The sequence below is a fragment of the Taeniopygia guttata genome, chromosome 12 (assembly GCF_048771995.1).
Source record: "Taeniopygia guttata chromosome 12, bTaeGut7.mat, whole genome shotgun sequence".
NCBI lineage: Eukaryota > Metazoa > Chordata > Aves > Passeriformes > Estrildidae > Taeniopygia > Taeniopygia guttata.
Window position 1 is genome coordinate 15,999,006 of NC_133037.1, and position 24,980 is coordinate 16,023,985.

Here is a 24,980-nt window from a genome sequence, read left to right on the forward strand (position 1 = left end):
ATTCAGCTGTTAATCCCATTCAGCTGGTGGGAAATGGCTTGGAAGCCTTCTGCCCTATATCTCTGGTGCCCAGAGGAGAGCCCTTGGGCATGCGAGGGAAGGCAGGGAGTGCAGCGGGGCTGTGAGGTTTTTGTGCAGCAGGAGGAGAGCCAGGAGCTCCCTGATGTGGTTTGGAGCTGCTGCTGGCAGAGGAGGATTTGTGTAACCGGAGCAGGGGAGAGGGAAGCCTAGCTGGGAGCCAGCCTGGCTGCTGGATCGGGGCAGGGACCCACGCCTGGCCCAGCAGGGACCAGCGGACGTCAGTGGCGTCTCCAGCCCCAGGCTCTGGCCCCGCTTCCCCTCTGCCCTGGAAAAGGAGTGGAAGGAAGTGAGACAGGCTGAGACAGGCTCCCGGGCCAGCCGGTTCCCTTTGGATGCAGCCGTGCCTGTGCCCACGTCCAGCCCCACCTGCAGCCGGGGCCGCACGTCCGCCTGGCCAGCAGCGATTCCCCCGACCACCTCCTTGCCTCTGCTCCTGAGCACTGCCTCACTCCGTGCGACTTCGGGCAGGCTTTCAGCCTGGATCTTACAGCCCTTGAGTTTCCAGCCACATTCCACCTCCATTCCGCTCCCATCCAGTGCAGCCCATCTCCATTTCCCCCTCCCATGGCCTCACCTTTGCCCGTTACCCTGCACTCCCCTCTATCCCCAGCCACGTCCATCCCCAGCCACGTCCTGTCACTTCTGGGGAGGGAAGAGATGTGTTGTGACTTCTGGAAGCTCCAAGGACTGCCTCACTGCTGGTTTTCTCCCTCTTGACCCCCGGGAGCAGGGCTGGGGGGTGGCAGCTGCTTCGGTCCCGTGTCGGTGCAGCCGCTGCTGTATGGGGGGGGGCTCACCCCAGAGACAGCCCCCAAACCTGGCACTGCACATCACAGACCAGTACTGGCCCCCGGGATGTTGTTTCCGGAGTTTTAACCAACACAACAGCTTATTGTCCTCCTCACACACCCACATGGCCACAACTGTGCCAGAAGGGCCAGGCGAGCCACCCCGGCTGCTGCATGGGAGGAGCTGCAGCCAGAGCAGCGGAGCCTCTCCCACTGTCCTGTCTCTGCTCCCAAGGGAGTGCATTGGGTCGTGGCACCCGTGGATCTTTCCCAGTCTAATGCTGAGTTTAGGCTGTGCCTCAGGACACAGAGTGGGAAATGTGGAGTGCTGGGTTGGGATGGCACTGGAGGCACAGATGGGGATTTCCCCTACAAGGGTCAGTCCCAGTGCTTCCATCCTGCCTGACATGGGGTAGAGCCCAGCAGCCACTTCACAGGCTCAGAGGCTTAGGGGTGGGTGCAGAGGGTGTCCAGAGCAGGTTGTGTTGGCTCTGTTTCCATACAGCCTTTCCTTGGAGAGAGGCTTTGCCCCAGCAACAGCAAAACCTTCTTTATGTAAACTCCCTTGATCTGAAGCCCGGGGAAAACACGCCAGGAGTCACAGCAAGCGAGTCACCTCTCTGCTCCATCTTCTGCCCACGGTTTCAGGGTGGCTTTGGGGCTCCAGGAGCTCCTCTGGAAGGCAGGCTGGAAGCTGAGCACCCCGAGCTACTGGGGCTGAACCCCTGTCCTGCCCTGCGCCTGCAAACCGGCCCAGCCAGGGCAAGGTCAGCACAGCTCTGCTCTCTGCAGGAGTGATGTTTCCCCTCAGCTATGCACATGGAGGAGGCTCCATGATGAGCTCAGGAGCACCAAGGGTGGTGGGTTTTGGCAGGGCAGTGTCAGGAATGTCGTGTACCCTTGGAGCAAGGATAGGTAACCAGAGCTGTCCCAGAGAGGGAGGCATGGGGCCTCTGGCTGCAGTTGTGTCATTCGTGGATGGGTTTCTCTTTCTTCCACCTTGTTTGTGCTCCTCAGACCTGCTGAAATCCAACAGCTCTCGGCTGCTGCTGGCCTCAGGGGATGAGATGGATTTCCAAGCCCTCTTGGTGGATGAAGACAGAGCCTGGCTGATGGCGGGAGCAAAAAACCATATCTTCCTTCTCCACCTGGACCATCCCAGCAGAGAGCCTGAGAAGGTCAGTGCTGGGAGGATGGTGGCCCTGGCCAGGCTGGCCTCTTCCTCCCTGGGAACCACTCCTTGTCCCAGTACCAGGGCGTGGGGGTGGATGTGCTCTGAACTGGGCTGTTCTAACATCACCAGGGACACATTTGCACCAGGATGTCTCAATCAGTGGGGTCAGCCCATCCCTGGTGGAGCTGAGCCCTGCTGGGAAGGGCTGGCGCCAGAGGGACAGGGTGGCTTGGCCAGGAGGTGTGACCTGGGTGGACTGCGGGCAGTGCCCAGAGCTGTGCTGTCACACCTAGTCCCTGCTGCTGCTGCAAGAGCTCCAGCAGCGAGTCACTAATGTCATCCCAAGACATCCTGCTGGCTGGGTGTATGGCCAGAGCCCAACAAAAGAAAATCCCATTAAGGCGCTGGAGCCTGGTGTTCCCACGGGCTGGGATCCAGGAGAGCCTGCCCACCGCCTGGGTGGGCCACGGCACGCCCAGGCTCTGTCCCCATGCCAGGTTCGCTCTGAGTTGATTTGGCAGGCTGCCCACTGGGCCCTGGGGACTTAGGGGGGTGTCAGACCTGTGCCAGAGCAGCCCCATGTCCTCACTGTGCACCTGAGCCTGGCAGCGCCTGCTGGCTGAGCCTGCTCCCACTGGTGCCACGGGAGGCTGAGGGAAGCAGGGGCTCCATCCGTGGGGTCTTTGTGTTTCAGATTTTCTGGCCAGCCCCCAGGGAGCAGGTCAAGCACTGCCAGCTGGCAGGGAAGAACGTGGAGGTAAAGTAGGGTTGGCAGCCCCCACCCATTGCCTTTGGCAGCTCAGCAATGATATTAAACAACCCCATCACCCTGAAACGGAGCCTGGGGGTCTGCCTGGAATGGCACTGTGGAGCCAGCCAGAGCCGAGCCCAGCTGAACAGCTGCCAGGACAGGGTCTGGCCAGGCTCCACACCCCCAGCAGTCACCACAGCTCAGCCCTGACAAAATCCTCCCCGCGCAGACGGAGTGTGCCAACTTCATCCGCCTCCTGCAGCCCTTCAACCAGAGCCACGTGTTCGCCTGTGGCACCGGCTCCTACCAGCCTGTCTGTGCCTTCATCCAGCTGGGAGCCCGGGGGAAGGTGAGGGACACCCTGGACTGACATAGCCCTGAGCAGAAAGTGACAAGAGACCCCTCTCCCTGGGAGCAGGGGGAGAGGGAGCCCCAGAGCCTCGGGAGGGTGGCCAGCATGGAGCAGTCCCTGGCATTCACATGGAGAGAGCAGGTCTGGCTTGGGGCTGTCAGGGTGTCCCAATGGGGATGGGACCCGGTTCTGGCATTCCCCAGGAAGAGCCCACTCATCACAGACACACCAACCTCCTTCCCATCCTCATCCCCTCTTTCCCCCAAGTTCCAGCTTGTTCTCAGGCTCCCCCTGGGCTGACATCTCCCCCTTGGCTCTGGCAGGGTGCCAGGGCTCCCCGTATGCAGTTGGTGACCCACTCCTTGGAATCGGGGCGAGGACGATGCCCCTACAGCCCCCACGAACCCTTCACGGGACTCCTCATCGGTAAGAGGGAGTGAGGAGCAGAGGGGATGTTGGGAGGGGAGTGCTGGGAACAACCTGTGCTGGGAGGTGCTGCTCCCACCCACACCCCCTGACCCTGCAGGTGGGGAGCTGTACTCGGGCACCTCCAGTGACTTCATGGGCAGCAGCGCTGCCTTCTTCCGGACCTGGGTGCACGGGGCCGAGCAGAGCTACATCCGCACGGAGCAGAACCAGGACCACTGGCTGCACGGTAGGGCCTCTCCTTCCAGCTGGGGAGAGGCCAGGGCTCTAATCTAGGCCCTCTCTCCTTTCTGGGGGAAAGCACTGATGAAGCCCTTGGTGGGACTCATCTCCATGTTCCACAGCCTGAGCTCTGGGAATGGTGCTCTGCCTCCTGGGAAGCCAGGTCTCCATGGGCCTCTGTCCCCTCAGTGCCCCACGCTGTTCCCAAGGGCTTTCAGGGCAGTACCCCAGGGTGGGATCAGGGCACAGGGCCACATTGTGCTGCTCCTTCCCCCTCAGAGCCCACGTTTGTTGGTGCCTATGCCATCCCTGATACCTACAACCCCCACGATGATAAAGTCTACATCTTCTTCCGTGAGACGGCCATGGACGCTGGGCAGTGGGAGCAGCGGCACATCCATGCCAGGGTGGCCAGGGTCTGCAAGGTCAGTTTTCAGGGCCAACACCCTGTGGCCTGTTGTCCCACCAGGTGGGCTTTTACCTGCTTTGGACCAAGGAGCACCCCAATCAGAGGAATATGAGGGTGTCACTGCACACCTACCACAGGCAAAAAGCTCAGGGCTGGGGGTGTCCCTCTGTGGGAATGAGGAGGGCACAGCAGTGGAGGAGACTCAGAGAGGCTGGACTGATCCCGGCTCTTGGTGCCTGGCAGAACGATGTTGGAGGGAAGCGCAGCCTCATCAACCGCTGGAGCACGTTCCTGAAGGCCCGCCTGGTGTGCTCCATCCCCGGGCCCCAGGGCACTGAGACCCACTTCGACCAACTGGGTGAGTGCCCGGCCCTGGAATGCAGCTCCACCGTGGCTGCTCCCTCCAGCCCGCCCCCAGCATGCCCACCTGCACCCTGTGCCTCACCTCCACCCCTCTCTTTGCAGAAGATGTTTTCCTCCTGCGCACCCGGGACCCCCAGAACCCCCTTATCTTTGGGCTCTTCACAGTCTCCAGGTGAGCAGGACCCTCATGTGGGACAGTCCCTGCGTGGACTCAGCAGCGCTGTCCCCAGGGAGCTCTGTGGGGAGAAGGGCAGCACCAGCACCCAGCTGGCTGAGGAAGGGCCGCCAGCATTTCCCTGCCCTCCCTGCCGCTGCTTCACCTGCACATCATTCCACCCGGGCTGCACTGGCTGTGTCAAAGCGATTCCTGTCACCCCCGCGGAGCTGTGCGTGACTCCAGGGCTGGCAGGGGACAGCGTGGGCTCCAGGGGGGTGGCTGTGCATACACCTGGTTCCCGCGGAGCAGCCGGGACGCTGAGAGCCCTGTGCTTCCCCACAGCGGTGTCTTCAGCGGCTCCGCCGTCTGCATCTACTCCATGGCCGCCGTGAGAGCCGCCTTCAGCGGCCCCTTCGCGCACAAGGAGGGATTCGACTACCGCTGGGTGGAATACAAGGGCCGTGTCCCCTACCCCCGCCCCGGCACGGTAAGGGAATGGGGAGCAGCGGGAGGGGCAGTGGGACGCACTGGGCGGGCCCTAATGCAGCCCCTGTGTCACACAGTGCCCCAGCGAGACGTACGACCCGCTCCTGCAGTCCACCAAGGACTTCCCCGACGAGCTGATCAGCTTCGTGCGCAGCCACCAGCTGATGTGGGAGCCCGTGTACCCGCAGGGCCGGCAGCCCGTGCTGCTCCGGGTCAATGTGCCCTACCGGCTGCGGCGGCTGCTGGTGCACCGGCTGGACGCGGAGAGCCGGGAGTACGACGTGCTCTTCCTCGGCACAGGTGGGAGCTCACCCGCCTCTGGGAGCGCTGCCACCGCGGGGCAGCTTGTGTGGCACTCCGGTCCCGCCAGCCCTGACAGATCCTCCGCCCGCTGCCTTCACAGATGACGGCAGAGTCCTGAAGGTGGCCCTGGCCGGCGGGGTGAGCCGCGGCCCCGAGGTGATCAGCCTGGAGGAGATCACCGTCACTAAGGTACAGGCAGCCAGGGTGGCACCACGGGGGCTGAAGTGACAGGGTTGGACCACACAGCCACCCGTGGCCCTGACACCCTCCCTGCGGGCTCTGCAGGAAGTCACTGGCTGCTCTCAGGGAGGTTCTCACCTCACTGCTAGGGGCTCCCACCCGCCCTGGGCAGCAGAAAAAGTCCGAGGGGTGCCAGTGGGACTGGAGCCAAGTCATCTTCCAGCTCCCCATTCAGTCCCTCAGGGGGCATGTGGGTTGCACTTTGGAGCCCACACTGAAATGGGAGGGCTGAGCTCAAGTTTGAAAGGAGGGCTGCCCATGCCAAGAAGGGCCAGCCCAGGGCCCAGGCTCCTTGCATGGAGCAGGTGACCAGGGACCTGGCATCCTGTAACCCCTGGGGGCACAATCCTACTTGGTAGGCTGGGGTCCCCAGGAGGGACTGACCTATCTGCAGCACCCTCTTGTTCCCCCTTCCAGGTACCTTCTCCCATCCTGGACATGAAGTTATCACCAAAGCGGGTGAGTGTCCCTTCTGCTTCTCCCTAAAGCAGTCCGGGGACAGGGATAGAGGCCAGCTGATCCCAGCCACTCTGCCGGGTCCCTTGGCCCCAGGGGGAGCACATTAGGGAATGTGATCCTGCCAGGGCTTTAAGGGAACGGCAGGCTCTGTCTCGCACTCCAACTGTCCCCCAGTGTCTCACCCAGCACGGGGCAGGGCTGTTCCCTGCCAGCCCCGGTCTCCAGCCGTGGGTACTGACTGCTCCTGTCCTGCTTGCCCGAGCAGCAGGAGCTGTTTGTGAGCAGCACCCACGGGCTGCTCCAGCTCTCCCTGTACCGCTGCGAGCTCTACGGCAAAACCTGCACAGACTGCTGCCTGGCCAGGGATCCCTACTGCACCTGGGACGGCAAGACCTGCGCCCCACACCTGCTCACCGAGAAGAGGTGAGTGTGCGCCCGGGCCAGCCCTGCACCCCCTGCGAGGAGATGCTGTTGGGAGCAGGGAAGGGCAAGCGGCAGCCCTGGAGCTTTACCCATCAGCCAGATCCCTACTGCCACTCTGCCTGCCTGCCACCCACACTTTCCTAGTCCCCCTTCTTGAGGCATTGCCGCGGGGGGATCCCACACCCTCTCTGCTCTCCCACAGGCGTGCCCGCTGCCAGGACGTGCTGAAAGCTGACCCGCTCAGCCAGTGCCAGGACACGGCAGAGGGTGAGCGCCAGCTCCGGTGGGGGCAGCCAGAGCAGGGAGCGCCATGCCCAGGAGGGCGGGCGGCACCGCGCTGGGAACGCAGCGCTCCCACCGCGGGCTGGCTGCTCCCTGCTGCCCGCCCTCCCTCCGGTCACACAGCCCCGCTCGGGGCACTCACCCCTCCCCTGCACAGGGACAGCCGCGGTGGAGAAGGTGGTTTTTGGGGTGGAGAAGAACTCGACCTTCCTCGAGTGCCTGGCGCGCTCCCCGCAGGTCACGATCCGCTGGCTGGCGCGGCGCGGCGCGGAGACAGCCCCGAGCGAGGTGCGGGACGGGGCAGCGGGGACAGGGGCAGGGCGGCTTTTATCCCCAGGGACTGACCCACGAGCTCCGTCTTTGCCTCAGGTCAGGAACAACGGGCATTTCTTGGTGCTGGAGCAAGGGCTGCTGATCCGCCAGCTGTCGAGGGAGGACGTGGGCACCTACGAGTGCCAGGCGGTGGAACGCTCCTTCTCCCGGCTCCTCACCCGGTACGGCCTCCGCGTCATCAGATATGAGGCCACGGAGCTGCCGCCGTACAAACGGAGCAGGGGGGTTGAGCCGGGCGGGACCCACCAGAGCCCCCGGCCCCGGATTGACCTGCACCCGGGCTCCAAGGGCTTCCCGCGGGCCCTGGGGGCACCGGGCACCAGCCTGGACGCCTACTGCAATGCCCTGCGGCTGCAGGAGCGGCAGCGGCAGCGAGCCTGGCACAGGTGGCAGCATCCGTCCCTCGACGGCAAGAACGGCCGGGTGCGGAGGCACCCGCAGCGCCTGTGAGGGGCAGAGGGAGCCAGGGCTGCCCACAGCTCCCCCCGGCCTCTCCAGGGCCCTCTCCTCGGCTCCAGCTCCGGGACACCTCTCTCCTGCCCGTGCAGAACCGCCTCGCTGTTACTACCTCAAGCCCCGCCAGCCCCGCGGCCTCTCCGCGCCCCACGGGGCACCGGGGCCAGGGCATGCAGCCCCTGCCGCCTCTCCGAGACTCAGAGCTATTTACCTGCAGAATATTTATTTTCCTTGCTTTCCCCTGGCCTTGACTGATGATCAGCAGCAGCAATAAGCACAGGGGACAGGGAAGGGCAAGGGCCAGCTGTCCCAATGGTTCCGTGACTCCCGCAGCACCCAGCCCAAGCAGGGCCGGCCGTGTGATGCCTCCCTCTGCTCTGGAGGTGGCACAATGTTCACCTGGGTGGCTGCCGAGGTGTGGATGGAGCCCAGGTGCTGCTGGAAGCAGCAGGACACGGTTGCTGGCTGAGGCCTGGCTCCAGGTGTGCAGAGATGCTCATGCCCAGCCCAGCTCCAACCCACTTCAAATGACACCACTTTCCTTTTTTCATTTTGACGTTTATTTTACTGGGAAAAAAAAAAAAAAAAAAAAGAAAGAAAAAAAAAAAAAGAGAAGCAACAGGCAGTTATACCAACTTACAATTTATTATTTTTTTAAAAAATGACATGAAACACAAGTAAAAATAAATACATCATATAAACAACAAATTGTTCAAAGTCTCTGTTCTGGGAGATCAGGCGAGCACATCCCGTTCGACAGAGAGAAGAGGGAAGCACATGATCATGCGTGGGGCCAACCGACTGACCCACCTGGCTAGCAATACTCTTTCCAACCACAACAAGACAGGCCACAAACTAAGGCGGTAGTAAAAAAAAGAAAATAAAAGGAAAAAAAAAAAAAAAGAAAAATAAACCCAAACCAACAGAAAACCCCAAATGAGACTCAGTGATGGATTCCTTCAGGCTCCCATGGACATGCCAGACTCCAGCTCCGAGCCAGGCACCATGAAGCAGCCGAGGCAGTGGTGGTGGTCCGGGAGGTGGCAGAGGTTGCTCTCCCTCACTTGCCCCATCGTCCCTTCACAGGGAGCACTTGCTCCAAGGTGCAAGGAGCCATCCCTCACTGTAATCTAGTTGGACTATGGTCCCTGTTCAACCTCTGCCCCCCACCCCAGCCCTCCCCCACCTGTGGTCCTTCCAAGACTGGATCAACAACATTTATTCCAGGGTGGCAAGAAATACCAGATGTGAAGGTATTTGCTCCACTTGTCCCTTCTCGCCTGCAAGCCACCCCCAAACCAGCAACAATCCTCGCACCTTCAGCCTCTTGAGTTTGTTGCCCAGAGAAGCTGTGGCTGCCCCATCCCTGGAAGTGTCCAAGGCCAGGCTGGACAGGGCTTGGAGCAACCTAGTCTAGTGAAAGGTGTCCCTGCCCATGGCAGAGGGGCTGGAACAAGACAATCTTTAAGGTCCCATCCAGCCCAAAGCATTATATGATTCACTGACATCATTAAGTCAAAATGCACATCATTTCTAGTGAAGACCCCGTGGAAATCCCACCCTTTGCTTGCCAGAATATTTGCTTTCTCCAAGTAGCTGCACCCAACCTCCCCACCCACCCAGACACTCCAGAACAATGTGCAGCAGATCCTGCCCAACATGGGCCAGGCTGGGCTGTGTTGTGCCCACCTTGCAGCCCCCCAGGAAGCCCCAGGAGGCACATCAGCTGTGGGAGCAACAAGCCCACCAAGCGCAGGGCACAGAGCAGCAGCAGCCGCCCTGTGCCCATGGCACTATTCCACAGTGGTACCCAGCCTTCACCCGGTCCCCAGGAGAGCAAACCTCCCACCAAAGGCAAGGGCCAAGTGCTGGGTGCCAGCATAGACGGCCAGCTGACCATTTCTGAGGTCCCCACAGATCTTCCCTGGCCTTGGGCTGTGCTCAGATATCTTCCTTACTGTCCAAAACCCTCTGAAGAGGGTCCTGTGCTGCTATCCTCAGTGTCACCCACAGCCCCTCTGAGAACCAGCAGCTGCTTCCCATCGGGTCATTTGGAGACAGAAATTCAGCAGCAAAAGAAGAATTTAAGCAGTGCAGGGAAAGCCCCTGTTTCAAGCTCAGTAAAACCAAGAGACAACCCTCTGCAGCAGAGTCACATGCTGGAGAGGAGAAATCTCTGGGGAGAGCAGGTGAGGGAGAAGAGCAGGCCCCAGAGGAGGGGAGTTTTAGAGCTTATAGAGCTCTTCCCACTGGGAATAACCCACACCCCCCTGTGGCTTCTGTGGGGCAGAGGAATTCCTTCCCATGGCACTGTGAGAGAGCAGGTGCCTTGGAGCAGCCCCAGCCACTGCCAGCTCCCATGGGAGCGCTGTGGCCAGGGCATGTCTGTGACCACCTCAGCCGAGGGGCTGCCAGGGCCCATCCCCTGCCTCGGGGGCCCAGGGCTGGTGGCTGGGGCAGAGCTGGGCTGGGGCTGCACAGGGGCACGTTCTGTGCAGGGATGTTTGCCAGCAGCAGGTCACACACGGGGCAGCCACCCACAGGAGGGTGCCAAGGCGTGTGCAAGCCATGGCCACACAGGAAGTGGAGCAGCCCTCACACCTCGCCCTGGTGCTGGGTTAACAGCCAGCCTCAAGCACACCCTGCACCCTGTGGCAGCAGAATGGCAGTCATCCTCAGCTCCTACAGCCACAGGGCTCAGGCTCTGCTGCGGGACCACTGGAGCACATCAGGTGGCAGCACAGGGATGTGCCAGGGCCTGCTCTGGAAGCCCTGGGCGCTCTCCTGGAGAGACAAGGAGCAGAGAGGTGTGCAGTCACCAGAACCACATCCAGACCACGGTGCTGACTGCCCCCAGCCACATCTTCACACCTTGTCCCAGCACAGGCCCCATTCAGAGATGACATGGGAGGGTCCCGTGGATGAGCCCCACAGGAAGGGCTGGGGCAGCCGCAGGGCTCTGGGGGATCTGCTCATGTTCCCACCTCCCACACGTGCCCACAGGTCTCAACACTTGCTACTCTCGACAAGGAAAGCCCTTGCTTAGGTCCATTCCCCAAATCCACAGGAAAACTGACAGCCTCACAGGGATGCAACGGACATCTGGGCAAGCTGGTCATACAATCAGTGTCACAGGGTAGTGCATGAGGTGGACACACAGAGCACAGGAGGGCATGACTCACAGATGCAGCACTGTCAAGTCTTTGGAGAAACTTGCATGAACACCATCAGTTAATTTGCTTTGTTACTTTTGTGGGGGGGTTTGATTTTTATTTCCATGGTGCATCCAAAGACAAGTTGTCCAGCAGTTTGCTCAGAACCCCTCGGTTTTCAACTCCTAGGATATGTTAAAGAAGAAAGCACTATTTTAATGTTTGTTTTCTTTAAAAAAATAATTAAAATAATTTGCATAGCTAAACTGTTGATCTAAGGCTTCTATGAATGGTGTGGTTATGTTTGACAGACAATGTCCATTAAACAGAGAAAGACACTAGGAAAGCCCCATAACATTTTTTATTGTGTTTCCGTAACACACGCGTGCACACACAACCCTCTCTCTAAGGAAGGGAGGTCCCCATCTTCCAGCACCCCTTTGGTGGAGGATGTCAGGACATCCTGCCCTTTCCTACACCTAGTTGGTCCCAGCAAACACCAGTGACTGCAGCCTCCATGGCCAAGGGGTCCCTAAGGGCTACCACCAGCTCCAGGGCCATCCAACACAGGCGAGCACAGCTCCTGCATGGCGATACCCAGATGTGACACGGAGGTTCCTGGATTTCAAGCGTCCGTCCCAGTGTGGTCACACACACACACTCTCCAAGTCCAGCTGCACCTGGGTATCCCAGCCTCTCCCTAGCAGCCCTGACCCTGAGAAGCAGCTGGGGTGCTCGCTGGCAGGGCCAGGGCCAGGCTCTGCAGGGAGGCCACTCCCTGTGTGGGGAAAGGCACTTCCCCAGCAAGAGCTCTGTTTTCCCAGCTCCATAACCTCACAGCTCTCCTCCTTCTCACTGGGAATGAGCACAGGAGGCTTCCATATGTGCTCCTCCACCAACCCCATGACAAGAGGATTCCATCCTCCCTCCAGCTGCTCAGCACCCAGAGCAGCTCCTGCTCTGGCAGAACGTCCTGATGGAACACATCCAACCGGTGCCACTGGGGTCAGCCACAGGCCACCTCCATGGTAGGCCCTGCTCCTAGGCTAGGCTTTGGTCAATCATCTGCTTCTGTCCCCACACAGACAATCCAACAAGCGACCACTACATGATAGAGGCCAGCTTTTTATTTTTTTAATATGGAAATTAATTTAAAAGTAGAAAGAAAGACTCCCCCAGACAATAAATACTATGCCTTCATGAAATAAATTAACGTAGAGATTCTGTGCAGGGGAAAGTCTCTCCAGTCACAGATTCAACAGCAACTGGCACTGGTCCAGTGTCCCCTCCCAACCTTCTCCACTGCCTGGTGCTGTTCAGAAGAAGCAGCGAGCCCACCCACCCCTGGATCTGGTGGGCCACAGCAGGGTGAGACGTGGCCTTCACACAGCCTGGCAGGATACAGGGAAGTCAGCAGGATTCCCCTCCGATGGCCACCAAGGCCTGTAGCATTGCTCCACTCATCTGCCCTAGCACACAAAGGTGGCATCAGACTCACAGGGCCAACCTACCTTGGACGGGACCCTCCAGAAGGGCCTGGGGGAGCCCCCCACCAGAGCCCTGGCACAGGAGCCTGCCTGGAGCCCTCCACTCCCACTAGTCTCATGTGAATTTGAAGAGGGTGACAAATTGTGGGGTATTTTCTTTTTTTTTTTATATTTTTTTTTCTTTTCTTTCTTCTTTTATTTGACATCAATCCCCTCCCTCCCTGCCCCAACATACACAATGTAAATGCCTCCCCACTCCCTCCCCATTAAAAACACTGTCCCCAACCTCTGGTGGAGTCACCCCCGGCCCACCCCTCTTGCAGTGAGAGAAGTTCACAGATAAGGCAGTTCATGTGAGAGGGAGCTCGGCCCTGCCAGCGGTCAAGCCCGCACCTCCAGGCCTGAGAAGGGCAGTGACTGTCAACACCAAGCCTCCATGGCCAGACAAGACAGAGAACAGAGACAGACAGACAGACAGAGCGTGGGGGGAGGCACTCCTACAGTTTGCATTGCTGCTTCCCTCCTCCCCGGCTCTTGCTCTCCCAGCTCTCAAAGGTCCATTCTATCCCTCTTCCATCTCCCAGCCCCTAATACAATTCTTATTCTCGACAGCTAAAAAACAATAAAACCAAACGAAAAGAACAAAACCACCCCCACGCCACACACCCTTTGCATCCTTCTCCACCCACTGCCGTGGCCCAGAGGGAAAATCCTGACTCTCAAAAAGGTCCTGCAACTTTTGTGTCCTGGCGGAGCTGAGACCGAGCAGGAGCTGGGCCTTTTTATTTCCCTGTGATCTCTATGACATCGTCGTCTTTGTCCTCATCATTAGAGCTGCATCCCACCTCTGGGACCTCCTGGGGTTCAAACTGAGGCACCTGGGACCGAAGGAGACCCCCAGCTGGGTAGCCCGAGTGAGGGGACATGTAGCCAGGGTAGGCAGATGCCATGCTCCTGGGAAGGCTGCTAGGCAAGACGGGGGCTGGGAAAGGAGCGAACATCCTGGGCTCGGGCAGGAGTGACTGCGTGAAGGGAAGCGAGTAATTGGGCAGCACCCCTGCCAGAGAAGGGTTTAGCATGAATGAGGGGACGCTGGCGGTGGCTGAGGTAGCAGCAGAAGAGCTGGCGGTGCCGGCTGTCAGCAGAGGGTCAGTAGTCACAGGGAACACCAGATGAGGGTCTGGGAGTAAATTGGGCAGCTGGTAATAAGAGGAACCAGTGCCCATGTACAAGGAGTTTCCTGGCTGGGAGGCAAATGGATGGGTTAGGTTGTGGTTTAAAGAGACAGGAGGCATGGTGAACCCACCAGAGACGGGGAACCCGTGTTCGTATGGCTGCGCAGATGATGGCAACTGGCGCTTCTTCTGCTGCCTCCGGGATTGCTCCTCCGGAGCCGATGGTGACGTTGACTTGCGCTTGTTGCCCCGTAAGTCCAACACCGGGTGGGCATCGCCGTGCTGGCTGGTGGCAGGCAGGGCCGAGGACACGGAGGGAGCCATGCAGGGAACCCCCCCGCGCTGCTCAGCTCCTCGGGCGGCGCTGGGCGCGCTGTCCGTGCGGGCGGCGTGGCCCTGCGGCGCGGCGGTGCTGGGAGAGCTGTGGCGGGACTCGCGCGCGGCCGCCGCCTCCGCGTACTGCTGCAGCTCGCTGATGATCTCGGGGCTGTCGGGGGAGATGGGCCGAGTCAGCTCCTCCGCGCTGGGGAGCTGCGGGGATGAGGCACTGTGTCTGCCATTGCTCGTGGACTCCAGGGAAGAGCTCTGGGAGCCTGCAAACAAGGAGACGGGGCAGGTGAGAAGTATGACCTCAGAGAAAAACCTGCGGGCAAGAGGCAACAGTGGAAAAGAAGGTGGAAATATCTTTGGGATATGGTGGGGTCAGCTCTAAACACAGATATGATGGAATACATCAGGGAATGCTGCCCCGGACACTCCAGTAGGAAAGCATGTGTGCAAGCCCCACACAGCACCCACAAGCCCTTACCTGAGGCAGCTGTCCGACGGTCTTCATTGCCCTTTGGCTTCCCAGTGGTCCGTATGGCAAAGATCCGACCATCACTGGTCCGGATATATGTCCCTGGAACAGAGGCAGGACAACTACATTCAACACCTTCATTACAACTCCAGTCTCAGCTCAGAACCTGGATCTACGAGCCTGCAAGGTTTCTTGGGCAAGAATAGGACAGCAGTGCTGCATAGGCCCAGTGGAGGGCTTTTACCCCCTTCCTCACTCTCCACTTTGACCCTTTCAGCTTTCCTAGACTGGAGATCACCCCCTCCCAGTGTGCTGGCAGAGGGAAATGTGGAACTTCACACTTGAAACAGTTTGCTCTGGGAGAATCAGGAAATGTGTGGCTGCCTCAGGACATGCAGTGAGTGTTGTGAGAAGGAAGAACTCAGCCACAGAGTTCAACAGTTCCTCTCAGGGACAGGAGCAGACACAGCTGCAACAGACATGCAGCACCAGCAAATCCAGAGCATGGGCAGCAACTGAGTCAATGCAAACTCAAGACCTCCTTCCCTTCTTGTTTCTTTTTTTCTCAAGGGAATGATTCAAGTCTTTACATTATTTTCTTTGCTAATTAGCACTGGCTAGGACCCTATCCACTAGTCTTAGCAGGACAGAATTACCTTTTGTCCCTCGGATGATGTGGATGCTCTCACCAGCACTGATTCTAGCTTGTACATCAGTGGATGTGTTTGTACCCGGAATCACAATATCTGGCAGTGGGGAGAGAAACAGAATAGTGCCCATTAAACTACATGTCAGCCACAGCCAGGAGAGGGCAGGTGCATCACCAACCCCTTTTTCTGCAGTGCAGCTGTGTCTCCTGTGTGCTGTGCTATAAGCAAGCTCTGGGTTTAATTCTACACAGCAACAAGAAGGCAGCAGAGGCTCCAAGGAAGCTACAGCCATGCTGTCCTGGCACAGCATCTGCAGAACCATCAGTGACAGTATTGCAAGTCCTATCAGGGAAAGTTTACTCCCAGCAATCCACCACGTCCATGGCTCTTGTATACCTGCAGGGAAAGTCCTCTAGGCCCAGAGGAACCACTCAAATGCAGAGAGACAATATCTTTGCTTCTGATGCCCATCTGCCCACAGCCCATGTGGGCATCTACAATTCACCCTGATCCTCAGTTCAACCATGGGCATCTTCAATTTACCATGAGCATCACATACCCAACCCACTTTGAGCAGTAGCAACTCACCCGTGGTGGTAACAATCTTCTGCACAAAGACACCAGCTCGCTGTAGATAATTGATGGGAAAGTTGACAGCAGGGTTGGAACTTGAGGTTGATCCTGCACCACCCATGGGGACATGCCGGGGCATCATTGGAATGGGGGTGGACTGAACCGGGCGGACACTTGCCACTGGTTTGTCCTCACCCTTGAGGGCTGGTCGCCTAGTGAGAGAGGAGGGAGGAGAGTGCAGCACCCGCCCCACAGTGATAAGCATCATCTGCCCCTTCATTTCATGTCTGCAGCATGGGGAGAAGGGAAGGGGCAGGTGCTCACCAGTTCCTCTGGCTAAAGGCAGGGATGCTTGTCAGACTCTGGTCACTGGCTGGGTAATACTGTGCGTAGGACGGCCGGGTGTAGGGGACGGATGCTCGCTTTTCCTCCTCATAGCTCTTCTTGGCTGCTTTCTTCTCTGCCTTGGTCAGCTTGTGCTCCTTCCGGTCGATCAGCAGTGACTCGTGCTGAAAAGGCTCCTGCAACCCCACAGCACCGCGGTTCTGGCACCCACACACCGCAAGAGGGAAGCAGCACACCCCGAACGGCGGCGCCCGCTCCCTGCACCAGCCTCTCTCCTCCCCAGGCTGGCAGAGCTGGCCATGGCAAAGCACGTGTGGGGGCACCCCTGTGGATGTGACCAAGGCTCATCTGGAAGGCTGACAGTCAGCTAATACCATCACCTGCCCAGCCAAGGCTGTCACTTACCACGAGCACACAGTGAAACCCAGGAGCTTTGGCCAGGCCAGGAGCACAAGTACAGCACCCGCCACGATGTCACACAGCCCCCAGAGCCCCACAACATCTGGCACAGGCCCACTCTGCAGCACCACCCTGACAGTGACACTCCTGACAGGACAGGCCAGTGCTGCCTGTTCCAGCTTTAGTTTAAATCACCCCAGAAAAAGAGCTGGCAGCAAGCTGGGATATTCCACTGCCACCTTCATGCCCCACACAAAGCTGAAGAAAGGGGTGCCTGACAACCTGCCCCCAAAGCTGTACAGGACAGAGGTGTTTCTGGATGAGTGGAAGATATCACAGGGAAGGGCAGGGATCTTTGGTTCCTCTCTAGAGAATTTTCTGCCTATTCCCACCAGCATCTAGGTGCATCCTTCTTGTCACCATGGCCCCATCACACTGCCAGACTACTCCAGGCTCACTCCTGCCTGTGCAGGGCAGTGCCAGCAAAGAAGCAGGCCGGTCTTACCTTGGTGATGAGGTGAGGATACTTGAGACAGGCTAATTGTAGAACAGACTCCTTCATCTTGCTTGGATTGAGGGAGAGCTGAGCAGGATCAGATTCTTCTCCCACAAAATGCAGCAAGTTCTCCACCTCCCGTCGAGTGAAGTTCAGCACTGGGTTCAGATCATCCACCACCCGATCTGGAAAAGAGAGCAAATGGAGTGAGCAGACAAGGGAAGAGATCAGCACTGCTTGCCTGTCGTCCCTCCTACACTTCTGCCCTAATACAGCTTCCTCCTTGCAATCTACACAATCCTCAGAAATGTTCTGTAAATGTCAGGGCAAGGAAAAAAATCATCATATTCAGAACTGAGCCTGTTTGACCAAGTCAGGCTGTGCTGCAGACTGCACAGCAAAACTGTGCAGGTCACCAAGCTCCTGACAAAGAGAAACACAAAACTAATTATGGATTGTGTCCCATCTCACGCAACAAGGCTGTAAACATACACATCCTGGGACAGAACTGCAGTCACATCAGTATGTGTTCTCCCACAAATCCAACCAAAAAGGCTTAAATTAATAACTATGTACTAAAGTGGAAAGCTCAGAAAAGCAGCCACACTCCCTTACTCACAAAAGCCTGAATGTTTTCCTTGAACATTCCCTCCTGCACACAGGTCAAATGGGAGTACACGAAGAAAACATCTCTATCCAGGACTCTCCTGGGAGCCAGGCAAGCTGCCTGAGGACTCCACCTCAAGTGCACAACAGCAAACTGAGCTGATCATGCTGGGCTACTGCCTCTGGAGTTTTGAGCAAAGAAGGACACAGAGCTCTCTTTGGGTCACCACAACCCTCAGCTGCACATTCCATGACAGCAGCTTGACAACTGGAACAAGCCAGCACAAAAGATACTTACAGTACAAAGGCAGGTCGGAACCACAATGATAAAATAACCACAATAAATAAAAATAATTTATTTGTGATACCTAAGCAAGAACTAACAGTCAAAGCTGTAAATATATGTTTTAATTTAGCTATTTTTCTTCTCTTACTGCAGGAAAATGGAGATACAGAGCTATTTAAGTAGTAACACCCAGTTTAAGATGAGCAATATCCAGGCAGAGGGGAAAATAGGATGAGCAACCCCCTGTGTCTCCAGTCTGTTGCAGCAGCCATAAGAGGAGCAGGGGAAGTAAACGGCATAGCAGTGGACTGGGACCACAACCTTGCTGCAGGATGCTGGCTCTATCACCATGAATTTCTTACAGGATCCTACGTCACTGCCAACTTTAACATCAAACATAGCCCTGGGTTGGTGCCTGTCACCTCTTTGTCTGTTTTTCAACCTTAAAAAAAGAAGTTACAAACCCACAGAAATGGGACTTACAGGAGGTAAGAGGAGTGAAAGCTGAGAGTGGAATATTATGTTCATCCACACTTACCTGACATGCCCTGCTTGGAGATCTGGCGGTCATAGATCTTCTTCTCCAGGGTGTAATCAGAAACCAGTCTGTAGATGTGGCATGGCTTCTTCTGCCCGTAGCGGTACACCCGGCACACGGCCTGGGCATCGTGGCACGGGTTCCAGGAAGCATCAAACACCACCACTCTGTTTGCTCCAATGAGGTTGACACCCAAACACCCAGCACTGGAAAATTAAGGCAAATTTCAAACTGCTGCTCTGGTCAATTTCCAAAACTTCTAGGCAGGGACAACCATTACAACCAAGAGTCCATAAATGGTCTATGGAAATGTTTCCAAACTTGAAACCAAAGTTTGGTTTCCAAGACAGTTAAGCTGTTGCAGAGGCCTAAGGCTGAAATCCTACATACGTAGGGAATTCAGAAGCAGATGGCACTATCATACCATGGAGAGCATATTACAAAGGAAGTTAAGAACTGAAAACCCACATGCATCCAGAACATCAGTACAAGTCCTGCTCCAGCCAACTTACCGTGTGGACAAAAGGAAGAGCCAAACAGAGGCATTGCTGGGATCATTGAACTGGTTAATCAGCCGCTCCCTTTCCGAGGCAGAGGTGCTGCCATCCAGTCCTGAGAAAGGAATTAAAGATAAATGTAAAAGCCCTGCATGTTTGGGGGATTTCTATCAGAACAAACCCACTTTCTAAACACTGAGCTTTGAAACTGGTTCCAAACCAATTGAAGTCGTACTCCAGGATCTCAACTGGACTACTCTGTAATATGCCCAAAAAGGCAGGTGCAATGCAGCCAGCCAAGTTGGGACTTGATCAACTGAAAGATCAAGTAAACATTACTCAATCATGTCAAGGCTAGGCCTGGGAGCACTGCAACACATCTAGCCCTTTAAGGCTCTGTTTTAGGCAAGGTGGATAGCAAGCAGGAACAACAAGAACAAAGGCCTCATGTATGCAGGAAGCCCCAAGAATCAAGAGAAAGCAAAATTGTAAAGGCTCTGGCAAACCCCCAGAAACTAGACCTGAGCACAGAGAGTGCTGGTGTAAAGGAGTGCAGGGGGTGTCATGTCTCTATTCCTGACCAGCAGCTTGCTTCTGGCAGCTCTGCAAAAATCAGGAACACCATATCCACCACTCTTCTCAGTCCTGGCCTGCAAATTGGCCACACAAAGCAACAACCCCTACCAGAAAAAGATTTAAAGCTGGGGAAGAAGGGAGAGGAATTCACAGCCTTGAGCAAGTGAAAGCATTCCACAGTGATTCTGGTTTTGGAAGCAAGACCTAACAAATAGTCAACAGGAAGCAAAAAGTATCTTTGCAACTTAAAAAAAGCAGTAGTGTGTAAGTGAGATGTCAAAGATGTCTAACATCTTCTAAGTAAGATGTCAAAAGAGGATTTGGAAATTACTGCTTAGCTGCTATCCAACTGACATTGTCTTCCAAAACAACTAAAGTAAGAACAGTGAAAGAGGTTCATCAGAAGAATGCTTCAGCAGAGCATTTTCACACCCAAAGACAACGAAAAGAAGATGGTGGGCAACTTTCAGGAATTAGTCATTCACGTGATCAAACAGTGTCACAACAAAAGAGAGGAGGACTGGATGCACTCACTGTAGTAGTTGATGTTTCGGACCCAGTTATGAACTCCTCCATCTGAGCCTGGAGGACTCGGCATCAGTCTCTTTGCCAAAAACTCTTCAATGACAGATAAGGTGGACAAGCTCTGGCTGCAAAACCAAGATCTCTGTTCAGGAGAAAGTCCCCCAGCAGCAGAAGTGGAGTATCAGAACCCTTCCCCAACCATGACAGTGCTGATGGTTGTCAAACCCTGTTTGTGCAGCACACCCCTCATTAGTAAATGTGACAGTATCAGAAGTATAAAATCCACAAATAAAAATCCACATTAATACAAAAAAGGAGAAAAAAGGGGAACTGCCACAGCATTTATCCTCTGTAAAAGCCTCCTAGTACCAGGGGGGATCCAACTACTCCAGTATTTAATGACTGTAGGATCAGTTGGTGATACTCTGCTTACCTGAAGACCAAGATCTTGTCTCCAAGCTTCACACTTTCCTCAATTAGGTGGAAAAGTAACACCATCTTGGGTGAGTTCTCCAGGACTCCCGTCTGGTAATCACACAAGATGTCTTTGGCCTACCGAGAAATGGGAGACTATTACAGGTGGAGTTGCTCAACCCTGTCTCAAGGTGAGAGAAATAAATCATGGCAACAAGGTTATTTACATCCAGTTGTTTGAGGTGATTATGTTACTCCCAACTGCTGCTGCTACCTCCCATTCCAGAAGCTCCAAATGACAAACTTCTTTGATGAATGAGTGTCCTCTCAACCTCTCACGACTCATCTCAAGAGCTTTCCTCCATCCTTCTAGATTTACCACCCTCTTATTAAGATCAAACTTCACCCTAACTCCTTTATTTAGAATAACAAAGTCCACAGCCTTTTTGGTCAGATGAGAACAATGACATAAGAGTGCTGCCTGCACTTATACCTCCTGAGAGTCACAAACCCCTCCTAGCACCACACAGATCTGCTTATCAAGATGCTCTGTGGTAAAGAGAACATAGGAGAAACCTGTAACTCAAACAGAAGAGTCTCCTCTTTGCTCTGCTTCAGAAAACTGTCCATTCTTTCAGACTGCCCAAATGAAGAGTTATCCAGCAATGACACTCACCCACTCGTAAGTTACGACCTGATTTGCTCTCTCCTGAAAAGGGTTGAAGCCAACACTCTGGAGGAACTTGCTATTAGTAGCTTCTCCAGCCGGTGATGCCAAAGCATTACTTTCTGTTTTAACTTTAATTCCCTGAGGCTGGCAGCGGGAATTAGTGTTTGCTGTGCTAAGGTCATCCACATCCAAATCCTGCTCGTTTGCCAGATTCTCCTTTTGCAGAGCTTCATACAACACATCTGGATGGTTCCAGATCTGAAGGGATAAAGAAAGGAAGTGGTTAGACCTGCACTCGTCTGCTGCTTGCCAATGATTGTGACCTGAAAGGCCTCACAGCTATTAAAAGGAAAGAACTAATACTTCTTCTGGCTCTCCTATCTTTAAATGTGTCCAATTCTTTCCTTGAGAACAAACCAGGAGGTCACTGTGCACCCCACACAGCACAAAGGCAGAGGAAGCTGCCTGTTTGCACTAAGCAGGTAAGGTTATGCAGTTTAAGATATCAGTCCAGATTGTTTCAGCTGATACCAGCAGGTTTCTTGCACAGTTTGAAAGAGACATTTAACATCCCTGCACCCCAGTTCTGGAAGTAAAGATAACAATACTGTCGAACCACTGCAGAGCACTCTGGGGAGGGATGATGTCCCTGGCCAACCACACTTTCACCTCCTCTTTTGACTTATATTCTCCTTTCCCTAAGAGATTAGAATATTTCTTTGAATCTTCTGCCAAAACATACCTTACAACAGACACAGAAAGCTTTGAGAGGGTTCAGCCCCAGCCAGCCACTGTTGCCTGCATCTCGGAACCGGTTCATGAACTCCGTGTAAAGGGCCCGCTGGATCTTGGACAGACGTACCAGAATGACGTGTTCTTCCTTAGATGGGAGCTGAACCTTCAGCACGTTGTGGCCTCGCCTGTGGAGGAAATAAGAAGAGTGAGATAAATACAGGGGAAGGGAATTTCTCAATATGATCTCCCTGTGGCTGCCTGTAGGGAAAGATTTTGACTTCTTGCCCACCCAGCTGCAGGAGAAGGACCTCTAAATTGCATGCTTCTCTAATGCACGACACTTCTGAGATACTCTCCCTGCAGCCAAATACCAATTACAAAGATTTCAAACATTACAGTCTTCTAGCACAGGTCACAGAGTTAAGAGAGTGATGAAAGTCCTGTTTTCCAAGGCAGCTGAAAAACAGAAATAAGATGTAAAGTCTCTTTTGAGCCCTGCCAGTGATTAAAACACTCCAGACCAGCATCTTAGAATCCTCATCTGAGAAAATAATGCTGATTTGTTTCCAGAGTGGTGGAGTCACTGTGACTTTCCTTAACACTCTCACAAAACACTTTCCGACTCTTGGATAAGAATGTCACAAAGCACACATCCAAACTGGCTATTAAGCCATCAAAATAAACCTGAGGTCACTCTAGGGCAGTTAGAGGTGTAGTTCTCTGTTATCAGAGTCTGTGGTACCACAGCAAACCAACTTTACAGGGTGGTCAGCAGGGCCAGGGCAGTGAACCTCCCCATGTACTTAGCATTAGTGAGGCCCCACCTTAAATCCTGGGTTCTGTTTTGGGTCACTACAAGACAGTGAAGTGCTGCAGCGTGTCCAGATTCAGCAACAGAGCTGGGGAAGGGTCTGGAGCACAAGACTGATGAGGAACAGCTGAGGGGGCTCAGCCTGAAGTAAAGGAGGCTTTGAGGGGACCCCTCTCTCTCCACAGCTACCTAAAAGCAGGTTATATCCAGGAAGGGAACAGTCTCTTCTCTCAGGTAACAGTGACAGGACAAGAGAAAATGGCCTCATATTGTGCCAGGGAGGTTTAGATTGGATATTAGAAAAAATTTATTCATGGAAAGGGTGGTCAGACATTGGAACAGGCTGTTCAGGGAAGTGGTGGAGTCACCAATCCTGGAGAGATTTAAAAGACCTGTGGGTGTGGCACGTGGGGACAAGATTTAGTGGTGGCTGTGCTGGGTTACTGGCTGGACTCGATGACCTTACATGTCTTTTCCAGCCTAAACATTCCATGATTTTATAAAGCGGCAAGATTTAGTTGTACTACATAAACTCAGCAAACAAGCCAGGTAACTTGTGATGAGGGAGCTGTTTACATGGACTACACCCCTGAGAACTCCCCAGGGACTCACCGCTGCACGAAGCCCTCCAGCAGGCTGTGCAGGACGTGGCTGCGGTAGCGCATCAGCCGCACATCCTGGGGGGTGCTGTCGATGCACTGCCCGTTCAGGATGGGCCGCTCAAACATGTTGCTGAACTCCTGCCGCGAGCCCAGGAAGTCAGGCCGGACAAAGTCCACCATGCACCAGTACTCGATGAGGTTGTTCTGCAGGGGGTACCCTGTCAGCACCACCCGCCGGCGCGAGCGGATGTTCTTCAGTGCCTGCGAAGTGCTGGCATGGCAGTTCTTTATCCGGTGGCCTTCGTCACAAATAACCACATCTGGGCCGGGGCGAGACAAAGCCTTCTCAATCCCTGAAGACAAAGGACATTAAGTGTTAGTTAGAGATGAATAAGACAAAGTTCTGGTTTTATAAGGTCACCAGCTTCATAATGGAAGGGTATTTCTGAAAGACAAAAAAAGCAGTATCCATGGGTGCAGAGAGTAAGGCTGATGCAGGAGATAACATTTGACTAGACAGTAGTTCTGATTTAGCAAAATGTGGTAATGAGCAAACATGACTGTCCCTTGATTTCTGTTCAGTGACCTGCATTGCATCAAGTTGGGCGTCTTGCATTAAATCAAAGTGGCAAATCTCACAATGACAAATCCCAGAGTTCAGTGTACTGAGTTCCACACTTGGAGCTCTTGCAAGAAATTAAAGACTCAGACAAAGCTCAACAGCCTTCTGCCTCCAAAGACACAATCCTGCCCAGCAAAGTTCTATCATGTCAGTGACACTAAAAGCAAGTTATAGGTTGTTTTGCTGTGCTGCCACAGCTGACAGCCAGCTGGACAGCAGGGTCACACTCTCCCTTCTTGAGAGCTGACTTCCCACCTTTCAGAAGCTCCTGCTGCCGGTCTTCCTCATCCAAGTCTATAATGACAGGGCCAGTTTGTTTCTTTGTTCTCTTCTTCCTGCCAGTGGCAAAGGACTTCTTCAGCGAGAGGAGACGGTACATCTCATAGCCCATCAGCAGCACACCACCTTCTGTCACCCAGTCATTCACCACCTTTGCTCGTGCAGCTGTCGTCCTGCAAAACAACCAAATAAACCGTAAGCTTTACTCCAATTTCAGGTTGGATCACTAGATTGGAGTCTGCTGAGAAAAAATATCCATTCAATGGGTATTTTAAAGCACTTTTCTCACATCAAACCAGATGGAGGCTTACAGTGAAATTTCTTTAGGAAACAAACAGATACAGAAGGGGGAAAAAGCCTTTTATGTACCATGGAGCAGGATTGAGAATGACAAATCCTTACAGAAACTGAGGTGTAGAAGTTTGTCATGCACAAAAGCATATAAAACTCAAGAATTCTCTTTTATAGAGCTGTTGAATTTGGCCTTGCAAAAATCATTTGCAGAACAAGCTGTCAATGAACATGGTTGCAATAGTCAAGTTGTTTTTCCCGTTGTCTCCTTCAATGCTCCTGTCCCCCAGGCTTCCTTCTCTTCCAGTCTGCTCAGAATTGGTTCAGATCTAGACACTGTCTTCGCTCAGTCCACCACAGTACATCAGATCCTGGCCAACAGTAAATACACGGCTGGAGCAGTATCAGCAGATTCAAATATATTCCACCCAGAAGGTGAAGACATCAACAGGCAGGTGTATAGACACAGCTAATGAACTGAGAATTGTCCAGGACCACTGCACTGCCCTGATCCATGCAAGGAAAATTACCCAGAAAGAAGCAGAGGCCCCTGAGCCAAGAGCTCAGAAAGCTTTTACTGTCACCTACTTGTGTTCATCATTCAGGATGTGGACTTTGAAGGTGCGGGGCTGGACCTCTTTGGAGTTATAATCAGCAGGAAGGTTTTCAGGTGCTGGGAGCCACATGTTGAACTCTGCTAGCCAGTTTTGAAGCGTATTCACCTGAAAAAGTTAGCCATGGAAGGAT

At 54.7% G+C, this 24,980-nt stretch overlaps 2 protein-coding genes across 5 annotated transcripts in view; one reads left to right on the forward strand and one right to left on the reverse strand.

The window, feature by feature from the left end:
* Nucleotides 1-8,413, forward strand: part of LOC100224101 (semaphorin-3D) — a 22,799-nt gene extending 14,386 nt beyond the window's left edge. The window contains exons 3-18 of the mRNA XM_030283499.4: nucleotides 1,887-2,047; nucleotides 2,738-2,800; nucleotides 3,024-3,143; nucleotides 3,470-3,572; nucleotides 3,673-3,801; nucleotides 4,074-4,219; nucleotides 4,447-4,561; nucleotides 4,669-4,738; nucleotides 5,066-5,210; nucleotides 5,287-5,509; nucleotides 5,613-5,701; nucleotides 6,170-6,211; nucleotides 6,477-6,634; nucleotides 6,837-6,901; nucleotides 7,074-7,204; nucleotides 7,286-8,413. Of these exons, the coding sequence (XP_030139359.4) occupies nucleotides 1,887-2,047; nucleotides 2,738-2,800; nucleotides 3,024-3,143; nucleotides 3,470-3,572; nucleotides 3,673-3,801; nucleotides 4,074-4,219; nucleotides 4,447-4,561; nucleotides 4,669-4,738; nucleotides 5,066-5,210; nucleotides 5,287-5,509; nucleotides 5,613-5,701; nucleotides 6,170-6,211; nucleotides 6,477-6,634; nucleotides 6,837-6,901; nucleotides 7,074-7,204; nucleotides 7,286-7,699 (2,174 nt within the window). The 3' untranslated portion in view covers nucleotides 7,700-8,413. The remainder of the gene's footprint in view (nucleotides 1-1,886; nucleotides 2,048-2,737; nucleotides 2,801-3,023; nucleotides 3,144-3,469; nucleotides 3,573-3,672; nucleotides 3,802-4,073; nucleotides 4,220-4,446; nucleotides 4,562-4,668; nucleotides 4,739-5,065; nucleotides 5,211-5,286; nucleotides 5,510-5,612; nucleotides 5,702-6,169; nucleotides 6,212-6,476; nucleotides 6,635-6,836; nucleotides 6,902-7,073; nucleotides 7,205-7,285) is intronic.
* Nucleotides 8,332-24,980, reverse strand: part of RAD54L2 (RAD54 like 2) — a 68,769-nt gene continuing 52,120 nt past the window's right edge. For 3 of the 4 annotated variants that reach the window (XM_030283495.4, XM_030283496.4, XM_072934861.1), the window contains 15 exons: nucleotides 24,822-24,955; nucleotides 23,919-24,115; nucleotides 23,052-23,394; nucleotides 21,636-21,813; nucleotides 20,900-21,151; nucleotides 20,243-20,361; nucleotides 19,819-19,934; nucleotides 18,724-18,823; nucleotides 18,212-18,417; nucleotides 16,791-16,966; nucleotides 15,866-16,062; nucleotides 15,557-15,753; nucleotides 14,975-15,064; nucleotides 14,328-14,420; nucleotides 8,332-14,112 (listed from right to left, as the gene is read on the reverse strand). In XM_030283495.4, the coding sequence (XP_030139355.4) occupies nucleotides 13,127-14,112; nucleotides 14,328-14,420; nucleotides 14,975-15,064; nucleotides 15,557-15,753; nucleotides 15,866-16,062; nucleotides 16,791-16,966; nucleotides 18,212-18,417; nucleotides 18,724-18,823; nucleotides 19,819-19,934; nucleotides 20,243-20,361; nucleotides 20,900-21,151; nucleotides 21,636-21,813; nucleotides 23,052-23,394; nucleotides 23,919-24,115; nucleotides 24,822-24,955 (3,384 nt within the window). In that variant the 3' untranslated portion in view covers nucleotides 8,332-13,126. The remainder of the gene's footprint in view (nucleotides 14,113-14,327; nucleotides 14,421-14,974; nucleotides 15,065-15,556; nucleotides 15,754-15,865; nucleotides 16,063-16,790; nucleotides 16,967-18,211; nucleotides 18,418-18,723; nucleotides 18,824-19,818; nucleotides 19,935-20,242; nucleotides 20,362-20,899; nucleotides 21,152-21,635; nucleotides 21,814-23,051; nucleotides 23,395-23,918; nucleotides 24,116-24,821; nucleotides 24,956-24,980) is intronic. The other variant, XM_030283497.4, reaches the window with a different exon arrangement.